This window comes from Amblyraja radiata, chromosome 21 (assembly GCF_010909765.2).
Source record: "Amblyraja radiata isolate CabotCenter1 chromosome 21, sAmbRad1.1.pri, whole genome shotgun sequence".
In the NCBI taxonomy this organism is placed as follows: Eukaryota; Metazoa; Chordata; class Chondrichthyes; order Rajiformes; family Rajidae; genus Amblyraja; species Amblyraja radiata.
The window spans coordinates 30,016,992-30,030,202 of record NC_045976.1 but is presented as its reverse complement, the minus strand read 5'-3'; the positions used below and the strand labels follow the sequence as shown (position 1 = coordinate 30,030,202).

Below are 13,211 nucleotides of genomic sequence, written 5' to 3'. Positions count from 1 at the left end.
AAATCCATTGTAAACCCAGTGGGTGGCACCAAAAGCACTGTTTTCTTCAAAATCTACCTGCTGGTCACCCTCAATTCTGTACTCAATCCTACATAGAAATATAGAAAATAGGTGCAGGAGTAGGCCATTCAGCCCTTTGAGCCAGCACTGCCATTAAGGGACTGAAGTTTAGGGGTAACATGAGGGGGAACTTCTTTACTCAGAGAGTGGTAGCTGTGTGGAATGAGCTTCCAGTGAAGGTGGTGGAGGCAGGTTCGTTTTTATCATTTAAAAATAAATTGGATAGTTATATGGATGGGAAAGGAATGGAGGGTTATGGTCTGAGCGCAGGTATATGGGACTAGGGGAGATTATGTGTTCGGCACGGACTAGAAGGGTCGAGATGGCCTGTTTCCGTGCTGTAATTGTTATATGGTTATATGGTTAATATGATCATACTGCTTTCTCCCCATATCCCTTGATTCCGTTCATCCCAAGAACTATATCTAACTCTCTCTTGAAAACATCCAGTGAATTAGCCTCCACTGCCTTCTGTGACAGAGAATTCCACAGATTCACAACTATCTGGGTGAAAATATTTATTTTCAGGGTTTGGTACAAATATGGAACACATCCCTTGGCTACTCAGCCTCCCACTTTTTCAGCAGCCACTCATTGTTATTCTAGCCCTGGCACCAGGGTGGCAATATTCCATCCTGGAATCACATCTACAAGTATGGAAGCACTGCCCAGTGAAATCACCTATTACTGCCGCTCTCCTCTCCGCAGAGTCGACTCTCCCATGAGGTCATGACATTGACTGTCTGCACTAGAAGGGAAGCCTCATCCTGTCAGTTCTCAGAAACAAACACTGATTAGAGAGCATATCCCTTGGGTTCCTCCAGAACTGCAAGCCAGGTTTGGGTTTGAGGAAGGTACACAAAATTGCTGGGGAAACTCAGCGGGTGCAGCAGCATCTATGGAGCGAAGGAAATAGGCGACGTTTCGGGCCGAAACCCTTCTTCAGACTCAGACTTTGGGTTTGAGGAGTCTGGCAATCATCCAGTCCCTCAAGCTGTGGGACGATCATTCTCTACAATGTGCTAGCCACAAACACTCAAACGGACTCCAGCAACGTTAGCAGTCATTCAAGGTCCAAACCCCCAGACCTCAAGCGCTCCCAGCTGACAACACTCCCAGCACCCGTGTTTGTCCAAAGCACAGGAATTGTCCCGGAGTTTCCATACGACACAGGATGCACATCCCATAGGTCAAAGGTGGCCTGCTTCAATTTATTAGATGAACTCACCAAGCAGAAATAAAACCCGTTTAATAACAAAAGGCACCCACCAACCAACACCTCTACTCGTATTCGGAACCCAGCCTAACACTGCCATTTCTTGTTTCCTCAAAGGCCACTCCTCGTCTTTTGAGAGGAGAACACTCTGAACAATATTATTTCCACTTCTCCCAACATGCACTGAAACAACAGTCCAAAACACAAGCTAATTGCAGAGAAATGAATCAGTCTGAAGAAGGGTATCGACCCAAAACGCCAACCATTACTTCTCTCCAAAGATACTGCCTGACCCGCTGAGTTGCTCCAGCAGTTTGTGTCTGCCTTCGACATGATTAGGGAAATATTGCTCCGAGATGGGAAGCCAGTATCTAAATCCAAGTATGGATCGAGCATCTTGGACAATACAGCTCACCTCCTCCATGACCAGTGGATGTGGTGTATCTGGACTTCCAGAAGGCTTTCGACAAGGTCCCACATAAGAGATTAGTATACAAACTTAAAGCACACGGTATTGGGGGTTCAGTATTGATGTGGATAGAGAACTGGCTGGCAAACAGGAAGCAAAGAGTAGGAGTAAACGGGTCCTTTTCACAATGGCAGGCAGTGACTAGTGGGGTACCGCAAGGCTCAGTGCTGGGACCCCAGCTATTTACAATATATATTAATGATCTGGATGAGGGAATTGAAGGCAATATCTCCAAGTTTGCGGATGACACTAAGCTGGGGGGCAGTGTTAGCTGTGAGGAGGATGCTAGGAGACTGCAAGGTGACTTGGATAGGCTGGGTGAGTGGGTAAATGTTTGGCAGATGCAGTATAGTGTGAATAAATGTGAGGTTATCCATTTTGGTGGCAAAAACAGGAAAGCAGACTATTATCTAAATGGTGGCCGATTAGGAAAAGGGGAGATGCAGCGAGACCTGGGTGTCATGGTACACCAGTCATTGAAAGTAGGCATGCAGGTGCAGCAGGCAGTGAAGAAAGCGAATGGTATGTTAGCTTTCATAGCAAAAGGATTTGAGTATAGGAGCAGGGAGGTTCTACTGCAGTTGTACAGGGTCTTGGTGAGACCACACCTGGAGTATTGCGTACAGTTTTGGTCTCCAAATCTGAGTAAGGACATTATTGCCATAGAGGGAGTGCAGAGAAGGTTCACCAGACTGATTCCTGGGATGTCAGGACTGTCTTATGAAGAAAGACTGGATAGACTTGGTTTATACTCTCTAGAATTTAGGAGATTGAGAGGGGATCTTATAGAAACTTACAAAATTCTTAAGGGGTTGGACAGGCTAGATGCAGGAAGATTGTTCCCGATGTTGGGGAAGTCCAGGACAAGGGGTCACAGCTTAAGGATAAGGGGGAAATCCTTTAAAACCGAGATGAGAAAAACTTTTTTCACACAGAGAGTGGTGAATCTCTGGAACTCTCTGCCACAGAGGGTAGTTGAGGCCAGTTCATTGGCTATATTTAAGAGGGAGTTAGATGTGGCCCTTGTGGCTAAGGGGATCAGAGGGTATGGAGAGAAGGCAGGTACGGGATACCAAGTTGGATGATCAGCCATGATCATATTGAATGGCGGTGCAGGCTCGAAGGGCCGAATGGCCTACTCCTGCACCTAATTTCTATGTTTCTATGACACACTGTTCAACCCGAGGAGCATCTTCAGATACATACTGGTGCCACCAAGATGCAGCACAGAACACCACAGACAGGAGATCTTTTTTTCTCTGTAGCTATCAAACTGTACAACTCCTCCCCATCTACCATGGGGTAGACCGATCCCCCCCACTTCCCCTCTCCAAGCTTTGCATATCCTCAATCCTTTCCACTTGTCACTTTAATTCCATGTTTCATGGATCTTGTGTGTTATGATTGTTGGCAGACCAATTTCCCTCCTGGGATAAATAAAGTTCTATCGCATCACTTTTCAGTCTTTCCCTATCAAGACAAGGAGACCCTCGGCATGCTCACGCTTTTGATTTTCCTGGTATCATTCAAATAACTGCACACCACTTTCTTTGGTGCCTTTTTTTGTTACCTACCACCCCCCCCCCCCCCCTCCTCCACCCCTCTATGAATCTCACATCTACCAATTCCTCCAAAATAACCTCACAAGTAACAACCACGTCCATCTCAATTCTAAAATGTTTCACATAAAGTCACTAATCCTCTCCACAGTTGGCTGTCGCGGGCTCATTGCTGCCAGTGAATCAGTCTCAGGAGGCAGCTAAGACCAGAGTTGTATGGGAACCCCAAGGTAAAATGGATCACATGTACAGAGGTGTTCACTATACAGAGTGAATGACAATTAACAACAACAGAAGCGTAAAGAATACAAGCAGAGATTGTACATTTGGCCTTTTTGTAAAAGTGATTGTAGCCCACCATTCACTTCAGTAACCATTTAATAATTTGATCTCCACTGCTTACTGTGGCAGAGAATTTCTGCAGGTTCACCACCCTGGATTGCATACGATCAACTGCATCTTTCCTGTCAAATGAGGGACACCATTCCGGGAATCAGTTTAGTAAAACTTGGATGCACTCCTTCACCAGTTCCAAGCCACACACTAAACACCAGATATGGTCTCCAAGCCCAGGGTAGCTGTCGCTTGACATCTCTGCTCCTGTACTGATGTAAATGTATCACTTGGCTTCCTGGTTACTTATTTTCAGCAACTGGTATGGCAGTTCATATTGCATCTTCCAGTTTCATCCAATCTATCACCATTGTGGTAATAATCTCTATTCATTTTTTTGGGAACCAAACTAGATAATGTCAAACTGTATCTGCCAAACATTTGCCCACTCACAGAACTAGTCTAAGTCACAGTGGAGCCCTTTCTGCCTGCTACTCAGTCACCCCATCTCCTCCAGTCTTACACAGACTTGAGGCAACTAAATGCAACATCTCTCATCTAAAGTCATTGAGTTACATTAAGATCCAAACAGCAAATCCCTGTGGTACTCCACTAGTCATTGCCCATGTTTATTCAAGCTCCATTTCCTGACAAACTATCAATCTTTGTCAGACTATTAACCTCAATCCCATGCACTTTAAATTTGTACACTAATCTTATCATTTTATCAAAAGCCTATTAACAAAATGAAATAGACGACTACCAGTCCTACCTTAACTAATCTGTAAACTAAATTCTCATACAAAATTCCATTAAATTTGTTAAGCATGATTTAGTCTTCATAAACCCTTGCCAACTATGTCCAATCTTGTTAATGTTTTCCAAGTATTCTGCTGTTGTAACTGATGCCAGCACTCTCTCAACTGGCAATTACTTTTACTGGTCTGTAATTCCCTCTTTTTTCACTGCATTTCCTTTCTTTTAAAAAGATCTCCAGTCTGCAGCAATTGCTCCAGTATAAAGAATTTTAGATGACCACTATTTCCAGGGCCATTTCCTTTAGTACTCTGGTATGTAGATTATCAGGGCCTGGTAATCTATCATCTTTTAGTGCAAGTGAAATTAAACAGAGGCATTTCCTAACAAATACAGGCAGTGTCCAACTCCCTCTAGGGCCTTGGTTCTCTCACCCATCTGGGCTGTTATCCATGTCCTGTATGAAGATAGAACCAAAGAATGCAGTTAATTGTTCTTCCACTTTGTTCCAAATACAACTCCCCCCATTTCTGACAGCAGGACACCTACATTTGCCTTCACTGACCTTAATCTCTTCCAATATTCAAAGCAGATTTTACAGTCCAGTTTTTATCACTCGTGCAAGCTTACACCACTTCCCTTTCAAAACATACATGTTCTCCTTTGCAAGGAACATTAGTTTAGATTAGAGATACAGCACAGAAACGGGCCCTGCAGCCCACTGAGTCCACTCTGATCAGCGATTCTCACATACTAACACTATCCTACACACACCATGACAATTAGCCTACAAACCTGCATATTTTTGGAGTGTGGGAGGAAACCGCAGCATCCAGAGAAAACCCACGCAGTTGACATGGAGAACGTACAAACTCCTTACGGACAGCAGCTGGATCAAACCTGGGTCTCTGGCGCTGTAAGGCAGCAACTCTACTGCTGCGCCACCATGCCGCCCATTCAGAATGAACGGTCTGCATATAATCACAGCAAGTCCAGTTTTCTTTCCCAAGGTGTTGCCCAACCTACTGACCATTCCCGACATGTTCTCTAACTTCACTGTTCAAACCCTGGATAAGAATGCAAACCTCCAGTGGTCAGGAATAATCAACATCAATTGTGTGCAACAAAGCAACAATCGATTAATGGTGAAACACAGCAGGAACTTCAGCACATTCACTAGCAACAGAAGCATGGAAATTGAGTTTGTACAGCCATGAGGTGAATAGCAACAGTGATTCTGGAGAAAGGTGAATGCCAGACAGCAAATGGAGGAGGTTTCTCATTTTCAACAAAACAAAATTAATTAGACTGAAAGGAAAGAATTTTAGGCATGGTGTTGAAATGATGTGGGGGGCACAAGGAGGTACAGAAGGATTAAAATCTCAGGGAGGAAGGGAACACCTAGTTGGAATTAAAACAGACACTATAGGGAAAGAGCCAGGGGAAGTGCAACAGCCAGGAACCACAGGAAACCACAACACTCTGGGATGGGGCCAGTCACCACAGGACCAGGCTACAGCTCAGCCACTACTGGCACCAAACCCATTGGCAATGAAGGAGTACAAATCCACAGATAGACACAAAAAGCTGGAGTAACTCAGCGGGACAGGCAGCATCTCTGGAGAGAAGGAATGGGCGACGTTTTGGGTCAAGACCCTTCTTCAGGTCCATAGCCAGGTTGTTGTCTGGACCTGGTTATGCCAGCTAATTTAGCCTTTTTGACATTTAACAACTTAATTGATGCTCCTGATGCAGTTGGCCATGCAGGAGTCTGTAACCCTCTAAAGTCTCCCATTTCACACTAAAGCTGCTTCAATACGGGTGGGGCGGGCCGGGCCCTTGGGTATTTCAGAGTCATGCAAACCCTACAGGCAGGCAGGCTCTTGCAAGGAGCGGCGCTGGGGTGACAGCCGGGACATGGCAAGCTGTCAGACGCCAAGGTTATCACTGACACATTCCTGCCAGCTGCCCGAGCAGCTGTATATAGCTCGAGCTCCGCACAGGGTGGGGGAAGGGGGCGAGGAGAGCGACTTGGGACAGGCGTGACTTTGCAAATGTGTGGGGAATATTCTGGAAGGGCAACCCGTTGAACCACAGCACCGCAAGACAGCAGGAGCCCGGCAGCTACCAACAGGAATGACTTCCTGAATGGATGTCTGGGTGGAGGGGGTAATGAAAGGAAAATTGGAAACAAAAAGGACAGAAAACAAACCTTGTTGTTTCACTGATCAAACTGATTCAAGGGGCCAAGTAAGTTCATGGCTGATCATTTGTTGCCGTCTCATGGACAGGGGCCAAGACGGTTTTAACTCCAGACCAAGATTAAATGAGCAACCAAGACAAAGGGTTGAAGGTTGGGAGCCACTCCCCTTATACTCACAATTCAGAAATTGAAATATTGATTCAAAAGATGAATACATGTAGAGTAAGTGCAAGGATCACTTTCATGTGAGGCTGCAGGATATGTACATTTTTCCATCCTAAACTAGGAGAAAAATCACTAATGTGGGCATGCAGATGAAAGCTTTCAGATCCCAATTGGTAATTTCCAATTAGTGTAGGAGAGATTATGGAGAGATACTGTAACAAGCACACCCATAACTTCACAGTAGTACAAGAGGATATGACTCATGCCAGGACTCCCTATCATCCCTTCTCGCAATTTAATCCCCTTAGACTCATCAGCAGCTACTAATAACTATGAAACAAGAATGTGGAGGAAAACAGAAAACATTTCCCAACCAACCCTGGCCCTACAACAACTTGCATGCCGTAGCATCTTCAATGTAGCAAAGTTCCCCCAGGGATCTCCATAGGACAAAAACTGACATAATGCGATAGGTGACAAAATGTTTGGTCAACGAGGTAGTAGTGGAGAGGTAGAGAGGTCGGGGAACGAATGACAGACCACAGAACGCCATGGTCCAGGTCAGTCTCACTGTCTGAGATGCTGTGGTGAAGATAAGAGTTATTGAAGTTCCCTTATCCATACAAAAGTACTATAAATATTTAAAAAAGACTGGTCCTTTCACATCCTTATAATGCCCAAACCACTTGACAGCGAGCATACTGAGGAAGTGATTTGTTGCATTTCAGGAAACACGGCAAGTAGTTTATCTGGAACACAATTCCAACATCATTAATCGTGATCAATCATTTAATCACCTGCATCAGTGAAGATGGTTGAAATATAAATATCGGTCAGAACACTGGGCATGATCTCCACTACTCTTGGGTTGGGGGAACAGTCTCATCTCCTGGGACTGGAGTTCAATTCTGACCTCAGGTGCTATCTGTGTGGGGCTTTCACATTCCCTCAATAACAACATAGGTTTCATCCCGTGCTCCCACATCCCAAACACCTACTGATTAGTTGCTACTGTGAGTTACCCCTCCTCAGTGTACGCAAATAGCAAAAATAACGTTAACAAGTGTGTTTTGCAAGGCTAGGAAAAGGAGGTCGAATTGCACTGTTGGTTGATGTGGAATCAATAGGCTGAACCTCCTCCTGGGTCAGAATGCAAGCATATTTCCAACAGTGTTGTTGGATTTAACAATGCCCATGGATTCACAGCACAGCACCATCAGATGACCTTCTGGGTCAGGGCAATGGGTCCCTTTATCCACACACACTCATTGCCAAATTACTAATTTTAGCTACAGCAGTACTAGCCGTTATGAGACATGATAAGATTCTGTGTAAATAGAAATGTGTCCAGATTTAGTGTATTATGGAATTCAGAGAACGATCGAGGATGGAAGGCAGAAATTGGAAGCAGTTTGCCTCATTTCCTCCATAGATCCGTTCACGCCCTCCCTTCAAATCCCATTCGCTGCCAAAAGTTACAACAAAATAAGCTGCTTGCCCGGTCCTTCCGAACTCCATCTCAGATCGTAAAAGTACATTTTAACCACCCTGGTGAACTTGGTTCATCGCCCCAACTGTGTCCCCAGTTACAAACCATTGTGCCGCTGGAGGAGATGGTTCTCCTTATTCTGCTGAAGCTGTGGGTCCCCTCAAAGTATCGAAGGAACAGCCCCAGGAGTAGGCTGAAGGCAGGGGGTTTAGTGTGGGTTCCCTGCTCCCCACGGGGTGAGCGTGTGGTCTTGGGTCTGACACCTGGTTTATCCCAGGCGCCCACTGTAAGCGAGACCCATTGAGAAGGCTGGGCGAGAGGGGAAAGGGGGGGAGCGAGAGGAGGACAAGGGGATCACACGGCGGGGCACCTACCGATAGAGACTAGTTTAATTCTCTCTCTGTCCAGGAACTCCAGGGCCACCGAGACGTTCTCCAGCTTCATCTGACGGAAGTTGGGCCGCGAGTGGTACTTTCTGTACATCTTCTTCTGGCTGAGGACCTCGAGGAGCCCGATCAGCTTCAGGCCGTCGCCCAGGTCCTTCTGCAGGTCGCCGATGCGCTTGTTCATACACTTGAGGTGCTCGTTGCACCAACGGGTGAAGGTGTTCTGCTGGATCTTCTTCCAGGGCGCGTCCTCCGCCAGGTCCTTCTCGGTAGCCGGCATCTCGCCGTCGTCCTGCCCGTTGGCGGATAGTCCTTGTTGATGATCCATGGAAGTCATGGCCGGGATGTGGCGCTAGAAACTTTGCTCAAAACTTTATCGGGGTCGGTGCGCAAGCCGTGTGCGAGTCCGCGTTTGCCTCTTGCCGATTCTGGGCGCTGCCCAACACCAAGCGTCCACTCCGCCCGAAGGCTGTTCTCCTCGGCTCCCTCTCGCCGAATGATCGCGCTCTCAGCCCAGCCGCACTTTTTAATCAGTGACGGCTGCTCCGAGTTCACGTCAGAGCCCAGGATCGCCAGGAATCCCGAGGCCATGTCCATATAAACCCCGCACCGAATCAAGTGTTCGCGGCCCGCGGCGACCGCCCCTTCCCGCCCCCGCCCGGGGCTAATCATAGCCACCCGCTCATTGCGCTGCGCCGCTCACTCCGGCCTTATTTTTAGAACAGCAAACACTCGAGGGCACGAATGGGTTAATCAGGTTCCTGCCTGTGTGTTCTTCCATGAACTTTCCAGTATAGGGGGAGGGGGAGGGGGAGAGGGGGCTGTCCTGGCCCCTCCCATTTCATTCTGTGGTTGAATTAACATCCAGCCACCCAAATGGGTTAACTTTTCCACGTTAGGGTGGTCTGTCAGCCTACATCACTCCCAGTGCATGAAGGGGTTAATTCACTCATCTTCAATTCACTTCTCCCGCCCTTGCTCCAAATCCACTCTTTCAAGTGTTAACCTGTACCTCCCAACTCCCCTGGAGAAGGGACTCGCATGTTTTCATTGTATTTAGTGATAAACTCTACAGGAAAAAGGTATTGGTTACCACCCCCCCCCCCCCCTTCCCCTGTAATCAATGGATTAATAATCCAGATTAGGGCAAATCCACTCATTTCCACCTAATCCTCAGAGGGGGCAATTAACCAAGACTTCTGTCCCGCCGAATAGATAAATGCCCCTGAACATTATTCTCCCCGTCTCTCTCTCTCTTCTCCTCTCCCCCCCCCCCCCCCCCCCCCCCATTTCTCTTTTCCTATTCTACAGATGTGGTTGGATTCCTGCAACAAAAAGTGACAGTATGGAAATCCAAAGGGAGCACCAAACACACTGAGCTCAGCTGCTATTTGTGAATATCTTAGGACCAGTATTAAAATAAGAGGTTAATTTTTACTCATTTATTTCTGCACCTCCTGCCTCCTTACAAGAATAGCTGTACGCATGTCCTCATTGATCACATTTAGCACAAGGCATCATTGCCTGGGGCTGGGCATCATCACTCAGCAATGTAACAACCCATTATCGAACGCTCCAGCAACACTGCCTTTCACTTTAATAAAGTAATTAAATATGTTTTTCTTCATACCTCAAAGGTGCCTCACAAGACATCAGCTTCTGAATTAGTTGGGTGACCCGTGTGTGACATTCCTCATAGACCAATGCTGGGGTGTCTACTCATCTCCATTGCTCCTCTAGTCCCTGTTCAGGATCTGACTCACATTTCCGATGCCAGATCCTTCTAACCTGTCTCCAAGACAGTAAATCTTTATGTTTGGACTAAGATCCAAGAACAGGTGCTTCTCTCACATGTTCACCTGTTCTCTGATTTCTCACTATCACCTGCCTATTAGCTCAGCAAAGTGGCTGCTGTGTCAGTATGTGAGCACCTTGGGATAGTGACCATAATACTATTAGTTTTTAAATAGTTATGAGGACAGATAGAACTAGTCCACAGGTTAAGGTCCTACATAGGGGCAGGTCAATTTTTGAGGCATTCAGCAGGAGCTTCCAGAAGTCCGTTGGATGAGACTGTTTGCAGGGAAAGCGATGTCTGGTAAATGGGAGGATTTTAAAAGATCCAAGCACATCCTCAACGAGTACACATGTGAGAGTACATTTTAAATGGAAATCAGGAAGACAAAAAAGCGCAAGGTAAAATAAAATCCCAAGTGATTCTTCAGGTATATTAGGAGTAAAAGGGTAGCTGGGGAGAAATAGATCCCCTTAAAGATCAGCTTGGTCGTCTATGTGTAGAGTCACAGGAGATGGATGAGATTTTTTATAAATAGTTCTTAGCGGTTTTTACTGTGGAATAGATCGGTCAGGGTACAAGAAGTTGGAAAGTTATGTTGCAGTTGTACAAGATATTGTTGAGGTCACATTTGGAGTATTGTGTACAGTTGTAGTTATTCGAAAGATGCCATTAAGCTGGAAAGAGAGCAAAGAAGATTTACGTGAATATTGCCAGGACTTGAAGGCTTGTGTTATAATGAGAAGTTGAGCAAGCCAGGAATTTATTTCTTGGAGCGTAGGAAACTGACGGGTAACTTTATAGAGATGTGTAAAATCATGATGGGCATAGATAAGATGAATGCACACAGTCTTTTTCCCAGGGAAAGGAAATCAAAAACTAGATGGCATTGGTTTAGGATGAAAGGGGACAGACTTATAAGAGGCAACAAGAGGGTGATTCATATATTGGAACAAGCTGCCAGAGGAAGTGGTTGAGGCAGGTACAATAACATTTAAAAAACATTTGGAAGGTTCAAGGTTTAGAGGGGTATGGGTGAAACATGAGCAAATGAAACTAGCTTAGATGAGCCTCTAGGTCCACATGGATAAGTTGGACTGAAGGGCCTGTTTCTGTGTTGTATACTCCATGACTCACTTCTGTCCTTCCAGAATTGAACTCATTTTATTATGGGATCACTATCCTGATATTATCAGGTTGAATTTCCTTGATTATCCAGGAGTAATGGATCCCCAATGTCCTTCATGACACAGAAATATGAATCATTTGATCAATTTCAAAATTATTTAATATTAAAACATTGATAAGCCAAATACATTTCACAGCTCCAACAATAAATGAACAGAGCCTTATTATCTGATAACAAAGTATAGCAGCAGTGAGACTTGCTAAGGGGCCAGAACCTTTGTACCTCATCTGTGGTTGATATTTGTAGACTCTCTGTACCGTCCATGCAATTCATGTTGCCTTGGTATCCTACGTCTATGTGTGAATTAGGGAGAATGGATACAACCCTGCTTAGAGCCAAATTTTGGGAATCAGAGGTGAGCAGACTTTTGGGTCCCATCTCTAGGGAATCCTGGGTTAGCCGGGTCCCATCTCTGAGGTGCGGACAGGAATCCAATTGACCTCAACTATGATCTTGTGAATAAGTGAAGGCAGGGATGTACAGGACTCAAGGAGAGTTTGTCTCTGATGCAGGCAAGAGGAGGTTCAAAGATCACATCTTGCCTGGATCATCTCAATAATGGTTAGGTCATTATGAAACCTCATCACTGGGGGAGACACAAAAACATATTTTCTCCTGGTATTCAGGATTCTGCTGGACCCCATCACTGGACCATTTTACTTTACAAGACCCTATGTCTCAAGGGCCTGGACAGTCAAGAAATCCTATGCTTGGGGAACAGACCAGCAGGATCTCTTGGTCCCCATTTCTGGTGTGTGAGAGGTCAGTATTCCACAGATACTTGATGAGGAACCACTGCTGCACTGGACCACATCTGCAGACAGAGGTGTGGAATGGAGTCATGAATTCCCAAGGACCTATCACAAGCCTCCCTGGAGCTTCATCTTTTCCTGACAATTGGGTTTCAAGTGCAGATGGTGTGGTTTGCTCCCAACCAAAGTAATTTCCTGCACGACAGCAGATCACAGATTACTATCATCTTTGTGGCAAGCTTGGCCCCAAGAAAGCAATAAAGGGAAATCTGTGCATCTAAAAGTATCCTTCAGTTCTGGCCGAAAGGGTGTGAGGCTAGGTGCACAGGTTCAGGTTAACACATGAAAGTGAAAACAAAGGTGGAAAGAAGGCAAGCTGGACACAGCTAATCTTCTCATTCCTCCCTTCGTTCAATCCACTCCCAGAGCAGCTGACCAAGAGGATGTCTATAAACGAGTAAAGGGCTCATCTGATAATGCCACAAAGGCGTACAATGTAAAGAAAAAAGACCCTCAAATGTAGGTCCTCAATCCAATAATTCACTTTACTTTACAAGAAAATTGTTTCTTACTTACATTCAGTACCAATGAAATTACCAGCAGAAATAGTTATACAACATTTATAACCATGAGACAGATGGCAGCTGGGTGAGTCAGTGATCAGAGGCATAGAATGAACATCAATCATCTTGAACCTGCTCCATCCCTGCACCCCTCCCAATTCTCTACATTTCCCCCAGTCCCAATTTTTTTTGACCAAATTATTAATGGTGGCCATAATCTACAGACTTGGCCGCAATCTCTGGAATTTGTTCCTCTACCTTTTTCTGTAAGACAAT

General features: G+C 45.6%; 1 protein-coding gene across 5 annotated transcripts in view; it reads right to left on the bottom strand.

Annotated features, from left to right (window-relative positions):
• The window catches only part of flnc (filamin C), a 62,270-nt gene extending 52,973 nt beyond the window's left edge, over window positions 1-9,297 (bottom strand). For 3 of the 5 annotated variants that reach the window (XM_033039947.1, XM_033039948.1, XM_033039949.1), the window contains exon 1: window positions 8,625-9,234. In XM_033039947.1, the coding sequence (XP_032895838.1) occupies window positions 8,625-8,973 (349 nt within the window). In that variant the 5' untranslated portion in view covers window positions 8,974-9,234. Of the gene's footprint in view, window positions 1-8,624; window positions 9,236-9,259 lie in introns of those variants that run through there. The other 2 variants (XM_033039946.1, XM_033039945.1) reach the window with 2 other exon arrangements.
• Between the last annotated feature and the right edge of the window lie 3,914 nt (window positions 9,298-13,211).